Source organism: Canis aureus, chromosome 24 (assembly GCF_053574225.1).
Source record: "Canis aureus isolate CA01 chromosome 24, VMU_Caureus_v.1.0, whole genome shotgun sequence".
Classification (NCBI taxonomy): Eukaryota; Metazoa; Chordata; class Mammalia; order Carnivora; family Canidae; genus Canis; species Canis aureus.
In genome coordinates, this window is record NC_135634.1 from 2,953,489 (window position 1) to 2,979,767 (window position 26,279).

Here is a 26,279-nt window from a genome sequence, read left to right on the forward strand (position 1 = left end):
CCGGGGAGCGTGCCCCCTTCGCCGGGCTCCTGTGCCCCCGGCCGCCGGCGCGCCCCCGGAAGCCGTGGCAGCTGGTAACAAAGAGCCTGCCAGGCCGCCGCCGCCGCCCGGGCTGCGGGACCCAGGAGCCGGCGCAGCTGCCGGGGTGGAGCGCGAGGCGGGCCGTGAGCCCGGGCGCGCGGCGGTGAGGGGCGGCGCCGGCGGCCAGGGCGCTGCTGCGGGCGGGAGGCCGGTGCGCCCTCCTCGCCGCCCGCGGGGCTCGGGGCGCCGTGTGTTCCCCCTCGGGGGAGCGGCTTCGCGACCTGCTCCCGGCGGCGCCTGGTCTGCAGCTGCGGGAGACCGGAGCTCGGCCCCGGCTGCAGACCCTGGATCTCTCTGCGGGACTCAGGGAGCGGCGGGCTCCCCGCTGAAGCTTCGTGTGAGGAAGCTGCGGAAGCCTGACGGTTTTTGCTTTTGATCAAAAAGTTTTCATAAGTGTGGGTTTTTAGAAATTTTTGCAGACTTCGAAGTACCCTCTACCTCTTCGCATCCTTTTTCTTGCTCCTGGACTCTTTCCTTCTCAGCTGGAAACATCTTCACTGCTGGAGCAGACCGGGGATGATCGCTTGGTAATTGAAAGCGTAATTGTTAAGGCCGCGTCGAGACAGTAGTCAAGATGGACAAAAAGTCTTTTGAAACGGTTTTGGATGAAATTAGAAAGGTAATTTCACTTAATTCCTTGAACCAGGCTACGAGCTTGGGATTCTCACGGTTAATTCACGTTGAGGCACGGCGTGCAGATTGTGCAAAATACGGGTTTTGGTATTGCCAAGTTGATTGGAATTAACCTGCAGTGTGAGAGTCTGTGTCTTGATACTTTTCATTACGCAAATAGAAATTAAGTTGTATTAATGTTAAACTTGACAGTGCAGTATTGTGGAAATTACACTCAGAGAGCTCTCGTTCCCAAGCTGGCTCTACAGATCTCTAAAAGCTCTCTACTTGTGGAAAAGTGGCTTAATGTTTCTGAACTGATCACCTCATCTTTCAGTACCCAGAGCCTGAACACTGAAGGTAATACGTATAAAATGTTTTTTAGTGGTTGTTATTATAAGCGGGTCTTTCAGACCTAAAGATAGGCAGGGTATGTATTACTTGGACAGACAAAATTAATGTTCAAATGGCATTAGGTTTAAAGTCCTATTCTTAGAAGTGGGCTTCCATAACTTGAATTTCAAAAGTTTTTGCTTCGTATTGAGGCCATCGTATGTAACCTACCTTCCAGAATGAACCAGACAGCAAAAAACATTTGGAACGTAGCCTTGAGCCCGACAAATACCTCCAGCACCTAAACTCTAGTTCGCCTCCTTAGTACTGGAAGGACTTTCTGTGCCGTTCTCATGCTAATACGGATGCTTTGCTTAGAACGTCTGGGTGATTGTCTTCCTTTTCCAAACCCTTAAGACCCTTGACTGACTGGGAAGGATCTGTTATTTTATGCTCTGGTGATTGATTTATTTCAGCTTATGAAATTGTTAATAAAATTGCCTGGACATGCCGTTTTTCTACATTCCCTATAAAGCAAAGTGTTGTTTTTCTTCATCCTTCGTAAAACTTTTTTTCAAAATCGTATGTTAGGTAAAGTTTACATATTAGATGATAACTGAATGCTCTTTTTGAATAAAATTTCTGCTTTTGCAAATCCAGCTTGTGCAATTAATATTTGCAATAAAATGTCAGCTTGCCAAGTACATGTTTAAAATTTGTAACAATTTGTTCATGAGCTGATACCTAGCTACTGTCTGAGAAAATAATTTGTGTTCAAATAAACCAGTAGATTTCTGCCTTTGGAAATTAGAAGATGCATTTTGTATATATTCTCTCTTCTGTGTTGTGAAAAGATCATATAGTGATACTAGTGAGGGAAGTAGGATATTTTCCAGAGTTGAAAATCATACATGAGATAGCAACTTACGTTCTTATTTAAGTCCTTCTTTCTGGCCTGCAGTCAAAATGTGTCTTTTGCTGTCTATGCCAAATAATTAGGTACATCAACATTGTCTTAGTCTGTTAAGATTGGATAAAAATGTAGGCATATTTAAATGAGAATTTTTTTTTTTTATTGCTCTCAGACTTTGTAAATGTAGGTTGGTTTAAACCAGGTTATCAAAAAAGTAAATAAATAAATAAATAAGTAAATGATTAATTGAAAACAAATAAAAAATAAACCAGGTTATCACTTCCTGAGATTACATCTCAACAGTCGTTTCTAGAGTACGTAATCCAGAATGCCATTCTCTCCCCTTCACCTCCCTTTTCAGTGAAAATTAAACTACTGGGCAACCGAGATGTTTCAGTTAACTGGTCGTGGTGTTTTCTCCCAGCAAATTAATATACATGCCAAGTACAAATACTGTTGTGTAGTAAAAGCAAAGAGATTAGTAGATTTTTAATGATTAGTAGTTACCAAATAATGATTGTTTCCACCTCTAAGCTCACCAAGCAGTTGCAAGGAGAGCATACATGATTTTAGCTGGCTCTAGATAGTGCTGGGTCAAGGCCACCATACTTCTCTCTGAATTTCCCATTGATGGGAGGCATGTGAGGAAAGGAACCATAATTTACCTAATACTACTATGTGTTAGATCTTCTATTGACAATTTTAATCTCCACAGTAACTCCAAGGAGGGTAGTGAATGGTGTTCCCCCTTTATGGGGAAAGAGGTGCCTTTCACAGGTCATTCTACCAGTTAGTAGCAGGCACACAGATTGAATTGAGGTCCCTCTTTGACTCCTTGGGCTCTTACATTCCAGTGGAAATACTGAGAACCTGGACCAGAACTCAGACCCATCTTTCATGGTTTTCTATTACTTAGGACATAATAGCTGCCCAGTAATTGATGGATGAGTAATGCCTTACGTAATTAGCCTTAAAAATAACAACTCTAACTTCATGTGTGTGATTAAATTTTTTAGAAAATGACAGTTTGGTTGAATTTGGGATATTCCGAAACTCTAGTTGCATTTACAGGAATTCTATTTGTGATTTCTCTTGACATCAGATCTTGTCTATTACAGTTCTGTACCTTTTCCTTGTCAGAGAGAGTAGGGAGGCCCAGGTGGTTTTCCTGCTGTCTCAGTGTATCCCTTACAGCATGGAACCTGTAAAGGTAGAATGACATGTCACCATAGTGACCTTAGCTGCCTCTGTGTTCTGGGCCTGAAGGCTGCCATGTTTGAGATGCTTAGGTAGTTTTGATAATATGTATATAACTGTTTTGCTTATATATATTAATCCTGTTTTTCTGTGTTTTTTTAGGCTGTTCTAACAGAGTACAAATTAAAAGCAATTGAATATGTGCATGGATATTTCTCTAGTGAACAGGTATTTCTATTTGTTTAAGCAAAAAAAAAAAAAATTTTTTTTTAAACTCTGATATTCTGGTTAATGTCTATTTACCTACCGGTCAAGTTCAGAATTGCTTTTACTTATTAGTTCCTGTATTTATTCAGGGATGTTAGAAACTTTCAATATTGATAGAAAACTTTACAAAATTTATAGTTTGAGTATTTTATAAACATAGCTACTTTCACTGCAATATCATATGTGAACATGATTTCAGAAATGCAGTGTCCAAGAAAAGCATTTCAAAGTATTTATCTTTCTGGGCACAATATCATAAATTTATAGATTTTTAATGGTAAACATACCTAAATTTGAATAGAATTTATAAGTCTGTAATTACAAAATTCACTACGCATTAAAAAGAAAGCTCAAACAAATGGTGAATTATGGTTCTTCTATGAAGCCATTAAGTAAAGATTTTAGGAATAAGAAAAAATACAGTGTTTAATAAGTAGTTTCTGTCACTGCCAGAAGCATGGTAGTTTAGTGAAAACTCACCCAGCTTCAAGGGGAGTTTGCTAATTAAAAAAAATATGTATGCATACACAGAACAGATTTCTGAAGAGTCCTTAGAAAATACTTGAGAAATAAGGCAGAGAGAGAAATGTGCATCTGTAGATGTAGTTCTGCCAAAGGGTGAGAATGTGGAGAGGGTAGACAGTGGATGAATCTATACAGTGGAGTTAGTAAATGCTCCAACCTTGCATCTGTTTCTCAAGAATTTTAAAACTTGAACTTTGAATAACTTTAAACCTATAGGAGTTCTGACTGCTAAATACTTAAAAGCTACTTTACGATTTGCATGTCTTGCTACCAACTTAATGAGTGTCTTTCAGCTGCCCCATTATTTTTCAAACTCACCTTAGGCTTAATTTAAATGTTTTGAAAAGATCTACAATTTTTTATAGATAATAACTTTCCTTTCCCTCTTTTGAGTGTGTGTGTGTGTGTATGTGTGTGTGTGACATTTTGTAGAAAACTTCCCTCGGTGGTTATTCTACTTTGCTAAAGTCATTGAAAACTTTAAAAAACTAAAAGCTACTTTCTAAGTATGACCTGCTAAGCCTACTTATTATATGGAAGGTTTTTCTTCCTATATCAGACATATGATAGTTGTTAACTTTTTTTGGTTGGTAAAGTGGCAGGTAGCATTTATTATAAGTAAAACCATTATTCCCATGAAAGTGAGAAAAGTACACATAATACCCATTGGTAACTTATGCATCACTTTACAAGGAGTAAAAAGTATTTTTACTTCATGTACCACTCCAGTCTCTAGCATTAATTTTGCTTTGTAGAATAATTGAAACCTTAACACATTTTCAGGTAGTTACAGTAAAATAATTTATTAACCCAGATTTTATTATCCTCTCTTCTGAGTCTTTTTTTTTTTTTTTTTTGCTTTTGGAGTTCCTTTGGAGGCAGTGAACAGGGTGGTGGTGACTAGGCAGGGACTTCACTGCTGTGACCTTGATGCCCTCCTCACCTCCTGCTAGTGATCTCACAGTATCACCCTCATTCATTTGAAGTTTGCTGGTAGTGGTGGGAGAGCCTTGCTAACTGTGCTCTCAAAATGACCTACTGTTTAGAAGCTCTCGGAGTAATTCGTGGTGATTTCATTATTAGGGAGGAGATACGTGGTATAAATACGAGTACTGTGCCCTTCAGATTCGAGGAGAAAAGCAGGAGATAGTGGATCTACACTAAACCACACCACTGAACACCCTTTTTTGATGGATTAAAAGTGTCACTCTGCTAAATTTTTAAAGTTTCCTTTTGTAATGAAGCTACATATTTCTAAAATGACATTTCATCTCCATCTAATGCTTTTTCAGTCTTCCTTTTCTTTAGGTACTTTGTTTTTCCTGTACTTTATACTTTCCATTTATTTCTATAGCAGTGCTGCCCCAGAGACTCTGTGATGATGGAATTGTTCTGTTTCTGCACTATCCATTGTGGTGGCTACCTACTTCTTAAAGCTATTGAGCATTTAAACAGTGGTTGTGCCAGTAAAGAACTGAATAGTATTTTAAAGTTCTGAAACAAATCTTGTAGAAATGTTTGCAAACACATTTCATTAGACCTAAAGTAATTCTTTGTTTTCAGGTGGTTGATTTACTGAGATACTTCTCCTGGGCTGAGCCTCAGTTAAAGGCAATGAAAGCATTACAGCATGTAAGTAACTTATTTTTTCTTCAGAATGTAGAATTTAAGTATTTTGAATTCTCCCCTAGTTTTCTGTAATTGATCTCAAGTTGTAATTTGTTTGCATTAGAAAAACTGATCCTAAATTTTATTATAGTTTGATTAATCAAATAATTGAAAAATTAAAAGTTAAGATTAAAAGTAAAACTAAAAAATTAAAAGTTCCCAAAGTGAATTTAAATTTTATGTACTGTACTATTAAATTGTGCACCATAGGGTCCAAAATTGGCAAATTGGAAAAGAAAATATTTATAGGTAAGCAAAGGATAGAATTTGAATTCTTAAGTGTTTTTATATACTTCCTTCTATTTTTTTTTATATACCTTTATCCTCTTGTATTTAGTTTTAGAACAATAGCCAGGTGACTTTATATTTACATTCTTAAGATGAACACCATCCAAATGAGCTTTTAGTGATGATGGGAACGTTTTATATCTCTGCTATCCAATATGGTAACCACTAGCTACACGTAGCTTTTGAGCACTTAAAAGTGTCTAGTCTGCCTGTGGAACTGTATTTTTAATTTTATTTAATTTTAATTTAAACAAGCACATGTGCTTAGTGGCTACTACATATAGACAGCGCAGCTCCAGAGCCTAAATTAATAGAAGCATTTAAGTCAAACAGTATATGGCTATATAGGAAGATTTTCCTTGGGTTATCAGGCATGGATAGTTTTAAGAGAATCTGAAGATCCTTAGCCCCCTAAACTAATTTGCTGAAGAAAGTGTCTGGATCTTAGTGCTTCTCCTGTTTAGCAGTTACTTTTTTTCAACTTTACAAAAGAAAGGTTATCATAACCATCCACTCATCATCTGAGGGTGAAAATCTTTTCCCAGAGACCAAAAAGAAACCATGTAATCTGAGCAGAAGAGCAAAGCAAAGGGCTTCTGTAAGAAATACTGATGGGGACTGCTCCTTATTTTGTCAAGACAATAAACTCATGACAAAGCTCTGAGGCCTGCTTGTTTGTCCACCTACTTTAGAATTAAAATTCAGAGGTGAGAAGGCTAGCACGGGCACAACTTACAAGTCAGCTTTTGCTGACAAACTAAGCCTGATTTGGTTGTTTTCACATTGAAGACTAACGTCAATAAGGTTATACTGTTGACGTTTTCGTTGATGAGATGAGTAATTCCAGAGTTTTTACAAATGTATATTAAACTGAATATAAATCAAGTTTTTGTAAATGTTTAAACTTGTAGTATAGTTTTTAGGTGTCAATTTAAAAGCTTATAAAGGGGTATATAGTTTTACCACTTCTTTTGGTGCTATCTGAATAAAATTGAGAATTGCTCTATATTTTAAGAATCTAAAAAAAAAGCGAAAAAAAAATCTATTGGGTATTGCTCTCTATTTTAAGAATCTATTGGGCATTAATTCTAAATGATCTTGCACTGACTTCGCTTTTGAATTTCCTCCCCTGTTAACATGAGTCTGTAAATTGACAGAATCTTAAGAAACAGAAATATCTTAGTCAAATTTTATAACATTGTACATAATCTAGGAGTATCACAGTGCATGTTAATATATGACTCTTAAGAAAGTTCTGCAGTAAAAAATCCTGTTTAACTCATTTTTTCCCTACCTGAGGTGACTGTAGTACCCTTTTTAAGTAGCACTCTTCAGCACTATGGACCTCACTTTAGGAAACCCTGGCTCTCTGAGGAATGTAATTTTTTTCTAACTTCTCAAGCAGTATATCTTCCATATTTATAAGTTCCACCTTTTTTATAACATTTATGAGGAAAGTAGTACATGTAAATATTTTCTTCTATAAATACACTGAGAGATGTGGATAAAAAAAAACAGGGAAATTTAGATCTTCAACTGAAATAGTTATATTGAAAAAGTTTAAGTTTCATTCACGTGGTTATTAGGGCTTACGTTCGAATAAGGAGTTTCACTTCAACTATTTCAATATTAAGAACATTTAACTGTGCTTCCCCCCAAAAAAAGGCAATCTCTGGCATGAAAATTTCTCATGTTGAAAATAAAATTATTTTTTATATTAATAGAAAATGGTGGCTGTTCACCCAGCAGAAGTGGTCAATATACTCAATTGTTTCACCTTCAGTAAAGATAAGCTAGTTGCTCTTGAACTGTTAGCTTCGTAAGTATTTCTTTTTTTCTTTCTTTTTTTTTTTACTTTATTGGAGAAAATTTGGAAGACTTTTTAAATCTCTTAAATCATTAGTGTGAATGTCTCAGAATTATATTAGTAAATGGAACTCTAGTAAAATCTATGAAAGCATAAACTAAATTTTTATATCTAAATACCTTGGGACGCCTGCGTGGCTCAGTCGGTTGGGCATCCAGCTCTTGGATTTTGGCTCAGGTCATGATCTCCGAGTCAAGAGATCGAGCCCCACCTGGGGCTCCACTGTGGTTTTAGAGCCTGCTTAAAGATATTCTCTCTCCATCCTCCCTCTGCCCATGGGTGAACTGCCTCCTCAATTCACCTGTGCTCTTTCTAAGGGAATAATAAATAAATAAGTAAATATCAAAGGTACTTATTGCACATGGCTATAACTTACAAATAATGGGTCATACTGATATTAATTACTTATTTGGTTTGTCTGCATTTCAGTGGCTTCCATTGCCTTCTTAGTCTGAATAGTTCTGTTTTTTGTTTTTTTTTTTTTAAGATTTTATTTATTTATTCATGAGAGACTTAAGAGAGAGAGGAGCAGAGATTCAGGCAGAGGGAGAAGCAGGCTCCATGCAGGAAGCCTGATGTGGGACTCAATCCCAGGACCCCAGGATCATGCCTTGAGCTAACGGCAGACACTCAACACTGAGCCAGCCAGGTGCCCGCCTACTCTGAATAGTTTGAAAGTCTCATTGAAAAAGCCATAGGTTTTACAGTTGGTTTCTGCCACAGTCTGATTAACATTTTTGGAGGGCTTAATACGTACTTAATCTTTCTGTACCTTACTTTCCTCCATCGTAAAGATAAGGATCTCACCTATTTATTAGCATATATGAACTTTAAATACTAGAAGATCTGTGAAAGCACTCTCCATAGCATTTAATAAATTATCATAATTTCAGCTCAAAAAAGTAAAAGAGCCTGCTTTTCCTAATGATGGAAGAGTCTGTAGATTGCTGTTTATTTAGAGTACATGTATTTTTAAGTCCCTTGTATGTTTATAGATGTCCACAAAAATACAAAATGAAATCATAAGGTAGAACTTCATTTTTAGATCAATCGTTATTTTTATGCATTTGGCACATGGGTTTGTTTTGTTTTTTTTTTTTTTTTTTTCTATTGCCATAGATCTCTTACCACTCCTTGAGAGGGTGTATTTTCAAGAATCTCAAAATAGTCATTTTTATTTATATAATTATTTTGTTAGTTTTAGGTAACCAGATGAATCTCAGTTCAGTTACATTGATCTTTTTAATATAAATATGATTTATATTCACCAACTAAAGCTAATTCACTTTTCTCCCTTTGTCATTGGGGAAAGGCTTACTCAGGTATAGGTATGGTTGCTTGGTAAACGTTGTTGGCCTTTGTATGTCCAGGTTCTTAAATGAAAAGCTAAATTACATTTCCTTGGTAGAAACATTGTTGATGCACAGAATTCTCGTCCCATTGAAGATTTATTCAGAATAAATATGTCGGAGAAGAAACGGTGCAAGAGAGTACTTGAACAGGTAATTTTCTCAGGATTTCTGAATGTTGAAGAGAAAAAGTGCCAGCCTTGATTCCTGTGTTAACTGTGATGAATAACCTCATGGCTTATGTGCATCCCATGAAGATGGGATCCCTGCAGTCCATGAAGGATGGGAGCTGGGCAAAGGGGGTTCTGGGGAATAAGGAAGTGGCTTGAGAGTGAGAAAGTATGATGCCAGTTGGCTCCTCAGCTTCAACCTCAGCAGGTATTTATTCTTGGTCCCTTGGTCCCTATGTATTTAGGAACATGATGTTTTAAATTCATTTTGTCATCAGTCTTGCATTAATCAGATTTATAAGAGATGGATAATAAAGCAAAATTCCAGTTTATAAATTTAAAATCTCTAAGAATGGGAGGAGTACTTACCTAAACCTACTTGAATTGTCATTTTAAGTTAGTTATTTCTTAGTATTATGATAGCTGAAATTGGAATTAATGATTAGAAACCTGCTTGAGGAAGATGTGTACTGCTCTCCTGGGGTCTTGTAGCCCAAGCGCATTTAATCTTTGCACCCTCTGCTAAGCTCAGGGGCAGCAGAGAACTTGTCCTTCCTCATAAATTATTGTAGGAGAAGCAAAATCTGAGCCCACATTTCTTTACTTTAAAAAATTCTCCTTTGGTTTTCTTGACTAAATTCTTTAAGGCACCATGCTGTTGTTTTCTTTTTTATAAAACATTATGATCATGTCACTTGTCCTTCTCAGGAATAATGTGGGCCTGAGTATTCAGTGGAACAGGCTCTCTGGTCAATGTAACTTGGAACAACTTTTTTGGATGATAGACTTAAAGAGCCTTAAAATGTTCATAAATAAATAGAAATATGCTAATTTGTATGTAAGGGTATTTACTCTGGTACTATTTATAATAACCCAAAATTGAGATAATTTTTAGGGTTGGGTGTTTAGTACAGAGGCTGGGTTATATAGCTGATTTATGTGTTGTGAATGAATATATAAAACCAGTATATCTCTACCACAAAATATGTGACATCATATGTACTTGTAAAATAAAGCTATATATAGCTTCATATTCTTATAGCATAATATAGGTCTGTTGAAATGTATGTTACCTAGTGGAGTCTTTTTCATTCATTTAATATTTATTGAGTATGAACTCAGCATTTGTTAGTATACCATTATGGGAGCTCAGGATGCAATAATAAATAAGCTAGAACATCCCTCAAGGTGTCTCGTAATTATTAACACTATGTTGAATACAGTATACCTAAATTACTCTTGCTTTTTCAACAGTACAGCTCTTTGGATACCCTGTGTCTCATGTTATCCAGATTTTCCCCATTAAGTTATAAACTTCTTCAGAGCAGAGTCCGTGTCTCTCACCTGTTGCTTTCCTGGCCTTTCCTATAACAGAGGCTTGGTGTTTGTACAGTTGGACCCTATTATTTCTTGGTCAATGGAGAAATGTGACATGCTAAATACCAAATTAACTTGTTTGCACACAATTTGCAAAATCTGTAGAGATTTCTTTGTGTAAGATTCTAGTAGTTGTGGCTAATAGAAAATGTATTAAAATGTTATCACTTTAATAATTCCATTTAAATAAAGAGGTTTTACTTAACAAATTTTGGGCATGTTCTCTACTGTAAGTGCTGATGAATGTATGAACAGATTAATGTGATGCTATTCTTAATTCATATTTTTGAATAGAGCTTCGTAATATCTGGAATATGAGTTTATTTGACTGGTTTTTTTACCACCCTCTTCTTTTTTATGTTACAGGCTTTCAAGGGGGGCTGCAAGGCTCCTCATGCTATGATATCTTCTTGTGGAACAATCCCAGGAAATCCATATCCCAAAGGAAAACCTAGTCGCATAAATGGAATTTTCCCAGTAAGCATATGTTTGTGGCTAACTATGAAATTTAGCATAGTTATGATATTTAAAGAAAATGCCAGTTGATGATGCTTCTACCAAGGAAAGGAATTCTATAATGTCAGCAGCTTAATTCATGGATTCATCATTGATCAAAAAAGTTCATGTATAAACTACATTAAAGTATTTGTGTAAAATGTACAGAAGAACAAGACAAACAGAAAAGAGGATGATTTTTTGTTTTTCAAATATCTTAGAAGCACTGCTTTCTACTTAGTTAAGGAGCATTTCTCAAATTCTCAGTGTTTCTAAGTTTCACGGATGAGTATGCTTGAGAAATTGTGTGCAGTGATTCCTTCTTGGACATCATATTGCATGATAAAGGCTCTGAGAAGTCCTGTAGGAAAGAAACCTACTGGTTTATATACACTCCAGTGTTCCCCAAGCGTCTTTGTAAAATAGTCTTTTCTAAGAGTAGAATATTTTTATTGCAGTTTAACAAATAACCCTAAAGCTGAGTGGATTAAAACAATAAACATTATCTTATATGGTTTTTATGAATCCAGAATCTGGGAGTGGCATAGGTTGGTTTTGGTTCATGGTTTCTCATGAGACTACAGTCATTTGAGGGCTTGAGTAGAGCTTGAGACTATGTTCCCAGGGGTACTCAGGCACATGCCAGGCAAGTTAGTGTGGTAGTTGGCGGTGGTCTCTGTTCCTCACCATAAGGAGTAAGGACCTGCCTTTAGTGCTGCTTGAATACCACATGACATGGCAGCTGACTTCTACCAGAGCAAATTATCCAGGAGAAGGCATGTGGAGCTGTGTGGTATCTTGTGACTTAGTCTTAGAAGTCAAATGCCATCATCTCTAGAATACCCTATTTATTATGCAGGTCAGCCCTGTTCATTCTGGAAGGGGACTTCACAAGGGAATGTAAGAGGTGAGGATGTCTGGGAGCCATCTTGAAAGTTGTAATAGTGTGTACTATTGAGGCACACACTCTTAGGGGGACACATTGTTATAGTCTGTCAGCCTATTATGATCTGTGAAAAATGGTGGTCTTGAATGAGGTCTCATTTATTCTTATATAAACTACACTTAATGCTTATGAGAATAATTTTTGTCATCTATTTTTGACTGTAATACAGGTCCTCTTTTTGACTCTTTGACCATTATACATACTTGAACATTGGAAGTCTGTTCCTGGTAGCTCCTGTTGAGCAGGGGAAAAAACTGAAACATCCGTTATCCTGCTCTTCTGTCATCCCAATGTGTGTTGTGTACTTGTTTCTGAGTGCCTCTCATCTTGGGAGGGTTCTCTGGCTGAGGAAGGTTGAGGACCTTAGCAGGGGCTTACAGCCAAGACAGGACTGGGTTTGGAATCCAGGTGCTTAAACTCCTACCAAGTCAAGTCCTTTTCTTCAGTGTAATACAGTGAGGGTTTTGTTTAAGTCTTGATTATCTTTATTTATTTAAATAGGGAACCCCCTTGAAAAAAGATGGTGAAGAATGTACTAATGAAGGCAAAGGAATCGCTGCACGGATTCTTGGACCATCCAAGCCGGTATGTTTAGAGAATAAATGATGAAACAGGTCTTAACTCTTACATGTGGTTTTCTGTCTGTTCACAGCACACAGCGTAAGTTCTGTTTTTGTGTTGTGAAATTCAGAGTATACTAGAAATTAGGAAAATGAGTAGTCTAGGAACTATAGCATAATTAGTTAACGATATTAAAGGCCCTCTTGAAGGTTTGTATTTTGTTTTAAAGAGAGACCAAATTGTCTTGTTTTGTTTTTCCCTATCCCTATTCAGCTGTTCCCTTGGAGGGTATGGAGCATGGAGAGTTCACTTTAAGGTTGTGGTTTAGCCAAGTTAGTATTAATACTAGTTAATCAAGAGTGGAGCCAGGAAGTTGGTATTATTTTTAAGGGGTGATTATAATGATTGATTAGGATATAAACCGAACCCAAAGATAGCCCTGTAGGTTGAAGGATTATTCAAATTGAAACAGTAGAGGCCTTTACACAGCCATCCTGCAGTCCCTGCTTCTTTACCGGGCAGAAATTACAGTGACAGTTGTTCATAGCAGAACAGTCACAGATCATAGTCCTTGCACAAGACTAGTGCATCTTACAAGGCCGCCGTCTGTGAGAGCTAGAAAGAATCTAGGTCCTTCACTGCCAGTGGATCCCCTCTGCCTCAGAGTAGGAGTGCAGGCTCCCTGGAGTGGGATCTCTCTCTCACACTCACTCACTGTAGTTAGAAGTACAGCATTTGGCTTGGCTTTAGATACCTCTAATTCTCTACAGACTGATTCTTGGGATGCTTTTGTTACTTACATAGTTCTATCAAGTAAAAATAAAAGATTTGTGGATTTCAAAGGCAAAAAGACTTAAAATACTGAATTCGTAATCCCAATCTACATTCCATTCAAGTTGTCAGAGTATCGAATGGTAAAAAATATAGGACTTTGTTCTTCCAAGGAGAAAAAAGGGTAAGAATGATAGGATGAATCTTTGATGAGTTTTGGAGGATGTTGGCAAGTTCTTGAGTAGCCAAGGTTCCAAAACCTAGCAGATTTCTTGTGTTACAGAGGAGGAGATAAAAATTTTTAGATAAAACTTCAGCTGAGTCAGAGAGGAGTTTGCTGTTTAGGATAAGGTCTGACCCTTCAATGGAGATGATTTAATACTGAAATAAAAAATACCTCTGCTGCAGTCTTTGGCGGGATCGCCTTTGGAATTTATAGGAACCACATTTTTTAAAGCAAAGAAATTTCCCTTGTTAGTGCTATGTATGTCCAGTAGCACTTGATACACTGGATCATTGTTAGTCTCTTAGGACTAAATATTTCAAAAGATAAGTTGTATTTTGTTTTGCAAGGAAAGTGCTGATTTAGTTTTCTTCTAACTACTCTACTTCCCCCTCATCTAGCCTCCTTCAACGTACAATCCCCATAAGCCTGTTCCTTATCCAATACCTCCGTGCCGGCCACACGCAACTATTGCACCAAGTAAGCAGTTCATTCATTTAAAAAATTTTTTTTTCTTGCTCTTTATTTACTAAGTTGAAAGAAAATGTTCGTGTGTGTGTGTGTGTGTAAATTAGAGCACTTACGAAATAGGCTCTGCTGAGTTTATTTCTGCCCACAGTAGCCTACACAGTGTGTTGGACTATAGCAGTGCAGCACACAGAGTTTAGTTTAGGGTATTAGCCTTTTAATAAATTCATATAGATTCTTTTTCATCGTTATTATGGGTTTTCACTTTGGTAAATCATCATGAATCCCTTTTCAGTAGTTGGTATTTGAAGGTATCCTCAAGACGTCTTAACTTAAAAAGGTCACCTGTATGTGCTTGACAGAAAAGGCAGATCATTTAAGTATGGCAGGATCTCCCTGCCATGCCAGTTACTGAGCTTATGTTTGGAATGAGCATGCAATGGGAAATCAATCTGCAACTGTCTCATTTGATCTTGACTTTGTCCTTACACTAGACCTAAAACTCCATGTAAAATGCAATGTTATATTAGCAGTTTTAAAAATCAGATAGCTGTGTTAACATGGTTTGAACTCTTGGCCACAGAATGATACTAAATTCTTTTTTCCTATAATTGTATTTTAGGTGCTTATAACAATGCGGGTCTGGTACCATTAGCCAACGTCATAGCTCCAGGTGTACCCCCTCCACCTCCATATACTCCTAATCCAGTAGGAACAGGTAAAATCATATTATTATAGGATGCTAAAAGTAATAACTAATTCACACACAAATGTATACTTGGAGGGGGCAGTTGTTGGATGTGGTGTGTCCTAACAGGAGAATGAGCTCACAAGCCTGATGATGGATCTGAGTATGATATATAGGTTCTACTAGACCGGCCTTGGCCTACCTCTTTGAACATGACCAGGTTGTAGACAGAGGAACCATTTCTCACAAGCAAGAAACTTTGACAGGCTATGGAAAATTACAGTTGACTTGATGAGTTAATTGCCATTAGGGCATGTTACTCCTCCAATGGGGTGGAAAGGCTTATAAGAAGGTGCTCAGAGGGGCCCAAGTTTTCCCCCTGCACTTTTCAGTTTAGCATTTTCCTTTGGGTCTATCGGGAACATAGGATTTAGCTTACATTTCTTTTGTGAGTCTTTTATAAAAACTTAATTTTTATTTCAGTTAAGTACCATTTATTTGACTCTTCTGAGTTTTATACCTTGCTTAGGAAACTCTTCCCCATCCCAGCAGTATGAAAATATCATCTCTATCCTATAGTTACTTGTATAGGGATTCTTTCTTAGTATGTAGCTTTTAATCCACTCACCATTTATTTCTAGATATATATAGAGTGGGGAAAGAACTTAATTTTTTTCTGCCCTTCCCAGAGGCTCAGAGTCACATGATAGCATTTATTAACAAATCCTTTTTTACTAGCCAGAATGGTTGTGTTGTTTGCAGCTGGGTACTCTGATGAGAGTTGTTACTTTTCCCCCAAATTATCATTTTATTTCTTAACCCGTGTTTATGATATTGTTAGCCCTTGGAGTTTTACATTTTTGCATAGACAAAGAGAAGCTATGAAAGAAAAGCTGGAACTATTCTATCTTGTCTCAGTTCTTAACCTTTTACCCTAGGGAGTCCAGGTGACCCAGGTTTTAAAAGACCCTTACTGCATCTGGAATTTATTTTCATATAGAGGTGAAATAGAGATTCATCTGAATTTTTTCCAAATGGTAGCCTGTCTTGCCAGGACCATTTATTAACTAATCTATTTTCCCCAGTGATTTGAAAAGCCACATTTGTCTTATGTTTTCATATACACACATGGGTTCTTTATTCTGTTCCTATCTGGTTATTTTATGTTATGATGATACATTGATTTGATTAGCAGATTTTTTTTTAAAAAAGATTTTATTTATTTATTCATGAGAGACACCAAGAGAGAGAGGCAGAGACATAGGCAGGGAGAAGCAGGTTCCCTGCGTGGAGCCCGATGTGGGACTCGATCCCGGAACTCTGGGATCACGCCCTGAGCCAAAGGCAGACGCTCAACCACTGAGCCACCCAGGAGCCCCAAATTGCTGTTTTATTTTTAACAACTCTTCTCTCCTTGTCCCACCCCAATTTAGAAGCATTGTCTTTACTATTGCTAAGGGTTGCCTTCATATTCTTTTTTCTAAATGGTTGTTGATAGACAAAAACTATAAAAAAGCTGCTCCATACTCCACTGACATCCATTTTCACTCTTCTTTTTCTTCAATTTGTGTGTTTTGTTGGAATACTATACATAATTCTTCTGTGCCTCTGAACTTGTGGCTTCTTACTGTTTCCTCTGTTTTTTGATATCCTGTCCTGAGATGCTCATTCTGCCTTTCTTTTAGTAGAAAATTTCTCTAAGTAGTTTTTTTTTTTTTTTTAAAGGGCACATATACAGAATTATAGATGAGAAACCTAATTCCAGTTAATTATCTTTTCTTTATTAGAACCTTGGTCTCTTTATATAAGCTTACTAAGAAAATATTCCTTATCTTTGGAGTTCAGAAATCTCTTTAATCCTGGAGCTCGGCTATTTCACCAGGATGTCAGGTGTGGATGTTACCATCAGTCTTTCACAGAATTCTGTAAGCCCTTTGGATATGAAAATTTAAGCCTTTAAAACTTAGGAAAATTTTTTTTTATTATTACTGTGTTAGTTATTGCTTTTTATCTGGTCTTTTTTCCTACTTCTGGTACTTCATTTTGTATTGTTTGCCTTCTGAATCTCTTATCTATTCATTTATTATTTGTACTTTTGCCATTTTAAATGTGATTTTGTTGTTCTTGTTTCTTATTTCCAGCTAAGTAATTTAGCTCTCATAGTGTTATCTCTAATCTTCACCATTCTTTGCATTTTAATTTGGAGTCAGGTTTTTCTATCTAAGTCTTCATCTTCTCTGTTTTATTTTTTTGCATATTATGTGTTTATTTGCTTTTAATTTGCTTTACAGGTTTTTAAACTTCTTTTGCTTTCATTGAATTGTTGATAGACATCATATGTTCTGGTTATTTATTTGCACCAAGTTCCTTAGATAGGCTATGATCTTTTTTTTGCTCACCATGTCAGGGCTTGTAGATTCTTCACCTTAGACCTGTCCCATTGTTGGTTTCTTGGACAGTCATTGTCAAACCATTAGAGATAATGTTTTCCTATTGTATCTTTGACTAATGGTCTAGTTAGAGAGGTCCCTTCCATGGAGGGTACGGAGGTATGTGCTTTTGCTGTCAGTGTCACAGGCTTTAAGTCAGCCTCCACTGGGTTGATTTTCAGCAGCTCCGAGTGTAGGGCTTTTTCCAGAAAAGAGTGCAACAGGAAGGCAGGGCCCCTTTCTTTCTGTTTGCTTGGGTCATCACATGGCCTGTGAGATTGGGCCCTTAGGTGGTGGTGGATTCTGTGCTTAACGTCTGCCTCCCACCTTCAAGTCTCCCCGCTATTGAACTCCGTGAACTGTCAGTTTAGTCAGTAACGGTGCTCCTTCTCTGCGTTCCACCTGTAGGCTACGCTTTGTCCTAGGCAGCACACTCAGGCCATCCTTTCCAGAAAGTGTTCCTAAATATATCTGTAAAATAACAATGCTTATTTAAAACCTGATAAGTTGGGGCTCCTGGGTGGCTTAGTTGGTTTTGGCTCAGGTCATTATCTATTGGCTCGTGGGATCAAGGCCCACATTGGGCTGGCTTCCTCCTTCTCCTTCTCCCTCTCTGCCTCCTCCCTTACATGCTCTTTCTCTAAAATAAATAAATTTAAAATCTTAAAAAAAATAAAGCCCAGTAAGTTAAGGAGAGGAGGGAGAGTGGGGGGATCAGTTACTCATAATGCTGTCAGTCTTCATATAGTTCCTTCTATTATGTTTATTTCCTTTCTCTTTTCGTAAGCATATATTGTTTTTTCTACTTTAGCATGCATACATACCCTAAGGTTTTCTTTTCTTGATGCCAATCTCTGATTATTATGTTGGTGATTAATTTGAATAAAACTTGAAATCAAACTTCTATTTATTTATTTTCATACAGAAAATGAAGACCTTTCCAATCAGTCAAAACCTATGCAGAATCAAAGTAAGTATCAAATTTGTTCCAAATATAGTTGAAGTCTGTCCTGGTTGTCTGCTCTGTTATTCACTGAGAACAATTTGAATTGAACATACTTAGAATCTATGCTTTGAGGAAAAGTTCCTATTTAAGGAATTTAATCAGTACTTGCTAAAAGGGCTGGATAGTGGTACATTATATACACACAACATGAAATGCACGGAAGTGGATTTAAAATTAACAGTATGCCTTTGTGTCTTATGTGAAAAACTTGCAATATAAAAACTTGCAATATTTGAGTGCTATATGGCATTATATCCACGTTGACTTTACATTTATATTAGAAGCCTCATTTTTGTTTTGATATAAACAAACAAGATGATACAATCCTTTTTCCTACTATTTCAAATACTAGTTTTAGATTTAATTATTTTCACAAGTATTGGGGAGTAGCATACCTTAATATAAAAAAAACAAAGGGTGCCAAAGCAGAAAGTGGAATTGAAAAAGAAGGATGATGTGCGCCTGGGTAGCTCAGTTTGTTAAATGTCCAACTTGTGATTTCTGCCCAGGACTTGATCTCAGGGTCATGAGTTCAAGCCTTGCTTTGGGCTCCATGCCGGACACGGAGCCAACTTAAAAAGAAAAAAAAAGAAAAAGGAAGATGAAAGGTTGCATACAAAATGCCTGCAGATGGCAGCAGTACTGCAACATTTTATTTTTCTTCTAGTTGAGGATCTTTTTGGTCTGGAAGGAGATGCATGCTTTCTGATAGGAAATAAAACCTGAGCTCAGTTCTTGTATAGCAAAGTAGCACATGAATCTAATCATTATAGTGCATAGTTAGGAGTCTTAGGAATTCTGTTCCCTGAGCAGGGTGCCTTAACAGGACTTTTCTGCTGGTGGTTCCTAAAGGAGGTAGTATAATGGGATGGAAAAAAACACTGAGACGTTAGGACATCATTTTCTTACCCTGGTTCTGGCACTGCCTAGCTTTGTGACCATATCATTTAACTTCTATGAAAAAGAGGTTGAGGACAGCCCGGGTGGCTCAGTGGTTTAGCGCCACCTTCAGCCCAGGGTGTGATCCTGGAGACCCAGGATCACAGGCTCCCTGCATGGAGCCTTCTTCTCCCTCTGCCTTTGTCTCTGCCTGTGTGTGTGTGTGTGTGTGTGTGTGTCTCATGAATAAATAAATAAATAAAATCTTTAAAAAAAGAAAAGAAAAGGGTTGAGGAAGCTTGAGCCTTTATGCTCAGCTTCATTAATTTGTTTTTGAAGGGAGCAACAGGGTGTCAAAAAAAAAAAAACCACCATTAGGCATAGCTAGCATACTTTTGTGTTCCTATGCTGTTATTTATGTTAGCATGATTAAGATTTTATTTTCCTTTTGAACCATATCAAGAAATAAAAAGATAAACTAGTATAGTGGTTAAGGATATGAGTCCATCAGACCAGGGTTCAAATTTTGATCTTACTGCTTAATAACTGCATGACCTTTTTAAAAATTATTATTGTGATAAGATCTCAATGAGATCTAATCTTTTAAATTTTTAAGTATACAATAAAGAATTGTTAACTATAGGCACAATGTCATACAGCAGATCTTTGGAACTTATTTACCTTGCATAACTAAAATGTTATTCCCCTTCACCACCACTGAAGAGCTGCATGATCTTCTAACGAGTTGCTTTAACTACACCCAGCCACCCATTGCCAGTCTGTAAAACAGGTTGTTAGTACCTATCTCAGAGGATTATGTGGGAACAAATGAAATGATAGGCATAAAGTACTTAGCACAGCATCTGACAGATAATGTTTTATGGTTAACAACCAAATTGCATGACAAGAAAGTAGTATTTATTATGGGATGTTTTGGGTTTTTTTTTTTTTTTTCCGATTTATTGTTTTGTTGCATTTTAACTACAGGTACTATGTATGGTTAACAATGCATGACTTTTGCTTTATTATATAGAAAGATCTCCAGCGGAGGCTGCTATAAAGAAAGCTGTGGGACAGTTTGGTCTTACTTGTGATCTGTCATTCACTACATGGTCCTTAGCATATAGTTACATAGGATAGTGAATTCTCAAATATTTCCCAAACAATACTGACCTAAATAAATTTTTAATACATTATTTACAAACACAAGACTAGGTTTATGTTCCTTGTACTTCTATTCTAGTTCTTATAAAGCAAAGATACAAATCCATTTTGATATATTTTCTAAATTTAAAATCTCATTATTTTCTTGAAACTAAATTACTGCCAAAGACATGAATATTACCAGACTTCAGGCCTTTTGAGTTTGAAGTTCATGTATTTCTGTATTACTGTTTGTCAATTCTGCCATCTTTCTTTTCTAAACTACCATAAGATTTGTTCAGCCCGGTATAGCATCTTCTGGCCATCTCTTAGTACAAATAGATTATGTATGTGCTATTTTCTTCCACTCTTTTCCTATGGTTCCTTCCCCACCATGATAACGTAATACATTGCTTGACCGTATCAGCTTCCTTATGCAAAAGTCTTTATAATGCTTACGTTTAGAACCCTAAGTCTTGGCCCATGAAAATAACTTTCAGTTGATTAGCACTGCAAAAGGAATATTCTCTGTTTATAACTAAAACACGTTTTGATATGAGTATGGCAGCAGATCATAGTTGTCATTATAACTTTAGCTCCCTAAGTCATGCTTTCCATTTGACACTTAACAAGATCATCAAAGGGCTAACATTGTCACTAACCTGATCAAGGGAAGAAACACAAATCATCTCCCCAAATACTTAAGTAATTACTTACTGTTTATCAGAGCAAAAATACTGTGGCAAACTCCAGTGGAATTCTTAAGAATAAGTCCTTGGATGGGTTTTAACTATAGATGAGATCATGGTGATATATCCAAGGCACCAGACATTGAATACACAGGTGCTGTGCACAGGGCTAGGTGCTAAGACTTTAAAGAGGAACTTAACTTAACTTAACTTATGGCTTTTACCCATAAGGGGGCTACTAGGACAAGGCATATAGCATTTGAGATTATATAGAGGAGTCAGTATGCTTGGGTGAGAAAGCTATATGGATTATAAACTGGAATATCAAGTTCAACTCACAGAGTGCTATAGTACTGGAGAAATAGGTATGAATCCTGGGAGGCCTACAGTGACCTAAAAGGAGAGTGATACCCTGAAAGCTCTTAAGAGGGGGAAACAACTTGTTTTATTACTATAGAGAAGTGGTTTGAAAGAGTGAAAGCTAAAGTCAGTACACCAACACTAATCACAATTAAAATTTTTAATTTTTAAAAATTGGGAAAATATGAAAGGAAAGTTGCTAACTTCCCAAGGCTTCCTCAGTGTGCATTGGAGGGCTCTTTTGAGCAGAGTCTAGAAGACAGCTGGCTCTACCTGAGACTCTAGTGAAAATCAGGGTCATGGAACCTACCAGTGTACAATGCAGTAGCCTATTACACCTGTCCCTGATTTTATTCATGTTTGTTAAATGTTACAAAAATGTTTACTCATTTCTTTTGAGTTAAAATTTGACATTTCAGCATGGTGATAATCTTGCCTCTTTTTCCCCTCCCCTCCATAGCATTTTCTACCCCATCAAGTCAACTCTTTTCTCCTCATGGTTCCAATCCTTCAACACCTGTTGCGACTCCTGTCCCTACTGCATCTCCAGTCAAGGCAGGAAACCATCCATCAGCATCAGTAACTGCTACTGCTTCCGGCCTGAACATGGCGAATACTGTCCTTCCGGTGTTCCCAGGGCAGGTCTCCTCGGCCATTCATACACCTCAGCCATCTACGCCAAATCCAACGGTTATCAGAACCCCTTCCTTGCCGGCAGCACCTGTCACTTCTGCCCACAGTACAACGTCAGCACCAGTCCCGTCGGTTTTTTCTGGCCTGGTTCCGCTGCCAGGTCCTTCCGCTCCTGTGCCAGCCCCTCAGGCTGCATCCACACCTCGGGCCACTCCTGCTTCCAATGAAACATTTGCTTCCACTTCTGCCCCTTTCATTGGCCTCCCCTTTCCTGCCACTTCAACTGCTGCTTCTGCCAACAGTGCAAATTCTGCATCGCTGTCGTCAGTGTTCGCAGGTCTGCCCTTGCCCTTAACACCGACATCCCAAGGTGTGTCCAACCCGGCTCCCCCTGTAATTGCCAGTGGCTCTGCGCCCAGTGTGGCTTGTCCCCTTGGTGTAAATAACCCGCTTCTGTCTGCTTTAAAAGGCTTTCTGACATCAAATGATACCAACTTAATCAACTCATCCGCTCTGTCCTCTACTGTTACAGGCGGGCTGGCTTCACTGTCTTCTCTTACTAATCAGAATTCTGACTCGCCTGCTTCAGGCCCTAGCAAATGCTATGCCCCCTCAGCCACTCCCGCCCCACAGAGATCTTCCACCCCCGGATTGGCCATGTTCCCCAGCCTGCCATCTACTGTGGCTAACTCAGCTTCCACTCCGTCTACTTTGCCCACACCTTCTCCCCTGGTGACTCCTTCGTCAGCTTCCACTTCGGTGCCAGTCAGCTGTGGCTCCTCAGCTCCCCTCTTGCAGGGCTCTCACCCAAGTAACTCAGAGCTGCTTAGTGCGCCTACCCCTGCTGTCACAACCATCCCTGTCATGATCAAGACCGAGCCCACGAGCCCCACCCCCTCAGCCTTCAAAGGCCCATCTCATTCCGTCAATCCCTCTCATGGCACTTTAGGGCTGCCAGGGACGTTGGGCCGTGCCTACACGTCCACATCAGTGCCCATCAGTTTATCTACTTGCCTTAATCCTGCATTATCAGGTCTCTCCAATTTGACTCCTCCCTTGAATGTGTCCAACCCCCTCTCCTCCATCTCCCTGCCACCACATGCTTCCTCAGCTCCCATCACTCCGGTGTTCACTGCGCTTCCTCCTTTTACTTCTTTGACCAGTAATTTCCCTCTAACTGGTAACCCACCTCTTAACCCATCAGTGTCTCTTCCAGGGTCATTAATAGCCACCTCGTCTGCAGCTGTCACGTCAGCACCTGTCCCTCCTCCAAGTTCCACCGCGGCTGTTCTCTCAGGGCTCTCTGCCTCGGCCCCAGTGTCGGCAGCGGCGCCTTTCCCCCTCAATCTGTCCACCGCTGTCCCCTCCCTCTTCTCCGTCACGCAGGGACCTCTGCCATCTTCAAACCCCTCCTACCCTGGCTTTTCCGTTGCTAACACCCCCAGTGTCGCCCCCGCCCTGCCCTCGTTCCCCGGCCTGCAGGCACCGTCCACGGTGGCGGCGGTCACCCCACTGCCTGTCGCAGCCACGACCCCATCACCGGCTCCCGTCCTCCCAGGATTTGCTTCAGCGTTTAGCTCCAATTTCAACTCTGCTCTCGTTGCACAAGCCGGGTATGTGGATAGTTTGGAGATAGGATATGATCGTTCTTGACCCACCTTGTAGATAGTTTATAGTCTTACTTTTAAATTATTCACATGAGTCTAATCTGATTGTTGGGTGACACTAAATTATTTTTTTCTGGGCTGAAACTTCAGTACTCAAAAAACAGAGCTCTTCAGCCATGTTAAGATTGTTTTAGTATTTGGTAATTTATCTTTGTTATAAAACAAAGTATTCTGTGTAAAACATAGACTTATTAAATTCAGAGTATCATACTTTATAATAGAAAGCAAATTTTATGTTAGTAAAGTGGCTGACTTTTATGTCCTTCCAGCAGAGAAGTTTAAAGTTTGTTTATACATGTCAGGGTAGTTTTTGACAAATATAGAAGCAGTAAGTTTTGTCTTATCTGCGTTTTGACCTGTTCTGTCGTTTTAGCTTATCATCTGGCCTTCAAGCTGCAGGCAGTTCTGTTTTTCCAGGCCTTCTGTCCCTCCCAGGTATTCCAGGGTTCTCCCAGAACCCTTCACAGTCCTCCTTACAAGAATTACAGCATAATGCAGCTGCACAGTCGGCATTGTTACAGCAGGTAAGCAGGCAAATGGGGCAGAAATTAAATGGTAACATATGTGCATAGCTTCTGTTGTGGTAACCTTGGAGTACCAATAATGATATCCCAACAGAGGCAAAGGTGGCTCTTAGCAGAATGTCTGGGAATTTTGTGACTAATCTCCCCAAATCTGCAAATTATTGTGTTCTTTCAGAAGGATAACAAGGGTGGTGGAATATATTTGTCTATATAAATGGTTTTTTCTGCTTATAGAACTTTCAAATCTTAGTTTGGAGATTTTACAAATGGAATCTTTATACATGACAGTTATACTTGAGCTTTATTTTTTTACAATTTAAGCTAAAATAACAGACCACTAACTCATGTTTTCTCTAGAAAACCTATTGACCTTTTTGAAATAATATTAACTTTTTTTTTTAAGACTTTATTTATTCATTCATGAGAGACACAGAGAGAGAGGCAGAGACACAGGCAGAGGGAGAAGCAGGCTCCCTGCAAGGAGCCTGATGCGGGACTTGATCCTGGGACCCTGGGATCACTGAGTTGAAGGCAGATGCTCAACCACTGAGCCACCCAGGTGCCCCAAGAATATTAACTATTTTAATGACATTTTTCTTGAGCTCTACCATCTGAAGAATTTCAAGTGTTTCTTGAAAATTTCAGGAGACTGAGCAGGCTTATCTTGCCCCAACATTTTCCTTTCTTTCCTTTCCTATTCAAAATATCTGTAATGTGGCATAGGCAGAAGGAAGTACCAACTTGATTGGATTTGGCACTCTGCTAACCTGCACGTTCTTCTTTCTACCAGGTCCACTCAGCTTCAGCTCTGGAAAGCTATTCAGCTCAGCCAGATGGGTTTCCTAGTTACCCTTCCACACCAGGAACACCGTTTTCTTTGCAACCAGGCTTGTCCCAAAGTGGGTGGCAGTAAATAGATTTTAATTTGTATTCTCCTTTGGAGCGACATCAGAGATGCCTAAGGACTGCAGTGAACAATCTTGACTAATATGAAGTTGGCTAAAAGTCAGAAAATGAGAATGAGAATAATCCTGGGGGAATTGGGATAAGAGTTTAAAATACATGGCGATTGCATTTTTTTAAAGGTTTTAAGTCTGAACAGTCCCCTCTGTAAATATGCTGACAATGAATTGTACAGAGAATAGTATTAAAAAGGTGTTTGGGGACTTTTCACCTCCCACCTATGAAATTTTGAGTCGTATATGTGATCTGTGGAGGAAGAATACTAAAGACGAGATTGAACTCTTTATAGCCGAATACAGCCTTAACTCTGCTTGCATAGCATCCACTGACAGAAGTAATAGTTGTGCCTCAGGCTTCCGGGTTGCATTTGGCCCTGGGGGCATGACTGCCCATGGAATGCACAAGTGGTTCTTGTTAGCATCCTTGGAACTCCGTGCTCTGTATGTATCCACAGAAGGGAATTTGAGATCTACAGTTGTTTCTAATTTCTGACATTTATGCTCATACAAATACTGCTGAATTTAACTTAATATATTTCAGGTAAGTGAAAATGGTGCTTAATATAGTCTTTAGAATGACTTTCAGGTGTTTTCAACTAAAAATATATTCAGAACTACTTTCTTACGGAAATACAAGTAAGGCTTGTGGTAATTTGCCTTCAAAACTTACTAATCTTCAGCAGTATCCAAATGAGTGAGAAACATTTGACTGACCCTTGGGCCACCTCTATTACTCACTTGTACTCTGGAAGCTCTTGGTGAATGTTTACAATCATGGGATGTAGTATTCCTATTTGTACTTAAAGTCCAATGCTTACCTGAAAGGATGATGTGACAACAAATAGAGAAGACTGGCTACGTTAGTAAACATGCAGTGTGTACTCTATTTAAAGATCTGTGGTAGTATTTAACATGATTGAATGTCATTAATTAAGTATAAGAACTGCCACATTCGGGGGGATGGGGAGTAGGGAGAATGATTTTCAATCCTGTGATTAAAAGTGTAAACTATAGAATCTACTGTAGTACATTTCAGCATCTAGAAGTTTTACTTTTATAAAGATGGTGTCTGGAAGATGTTGCTAATGTATTTTCCTTCAACACGGGGAACAAACTTTTTAAGTATATTAATAAATATTCCTGTATGGTTAGTTTTTAACAATTTTTTAAAATAAACTTTATGACAAA

General features: G+C 38.4%; 1 protein-coding gene across 3 annotated transcripts; it reads left to right on the forward strand.

The window, feature by feature from the left end:
• Positions 1-206: 206 nt before the first annotated feature.
• PROSER1 (proline and serine rich 1) lies at positions 207-26,279 on the forward strand. Of its 3 annotated transcripts, XM_077867961.1 has the most exons (14): positions 207-700; positions 907-1,053; positions 3,299-3,364; positions 5,492-5,560; positions 7,609-7,703; positions 9,160-9,253; positions 11,014-11,124; positions 12,590-12,673; positions 14,045-14,123; positions 14,734-14,829; positions 18,154-18,198; positions 21,766-23,551; positions 23,979-24,129; positions 24,920-26,279. In XM_077867961.1, exons 4-14 carry the CDS (start codon positions 5,543-5,545, stop codon positions 25,040-25,042), a joined length of 2,682 nt encoding a protein of 893 aa, XP_077724087.1. In that variant the 5' UTR covers positions 207-700; positions 907-1,053; positions 3,299-3,364; positions 5,492-5,542; the 3' UTR covers positions 25,043-26,279. The 3 variants fall into 3 exon arrangements, with proteins under 3 accessions (XP_077724087.1, XP_077724086.1, XP_077724088.1); XM_077867960.1 differs by lacking the exon at positions 907-1,053; XM_077867962.1 differs by lacking the exons at positions 207-700; positions 907-1,053; positions 3,299-3,364; positions 5,492-5,560 and having other exon boundaries at positions 7,617-7,703; positions 9,122-9,253.

What these genes read in the sequence shown, in the direction of transcription:
- PROSER1 (XM_077867960.1), top strand. Translation starts at nt 656, where the DNA reads ATGGACAAAAAGTCTTTTGAAACGGTTTTGGATGAAATTAGAAAG. An exon ending in GATATTTCTCTAGTGAACAG is followed by an intron (nt 3,365 to 5,491) that starts GTATTTCTATTT and finishes CTTTGTTTTCAG; the next exon opens with GTGGTTGATTTACTGAGATA. An exon ending in TCCTAATCCAGTAGGAACAG is followed by an intron (nt 14,830 to 18,153) that starts GTAAAATCATAT and finishes ATTTTCATACAG; the next exon opens with AAAATGAAGACCTTTCCAAT.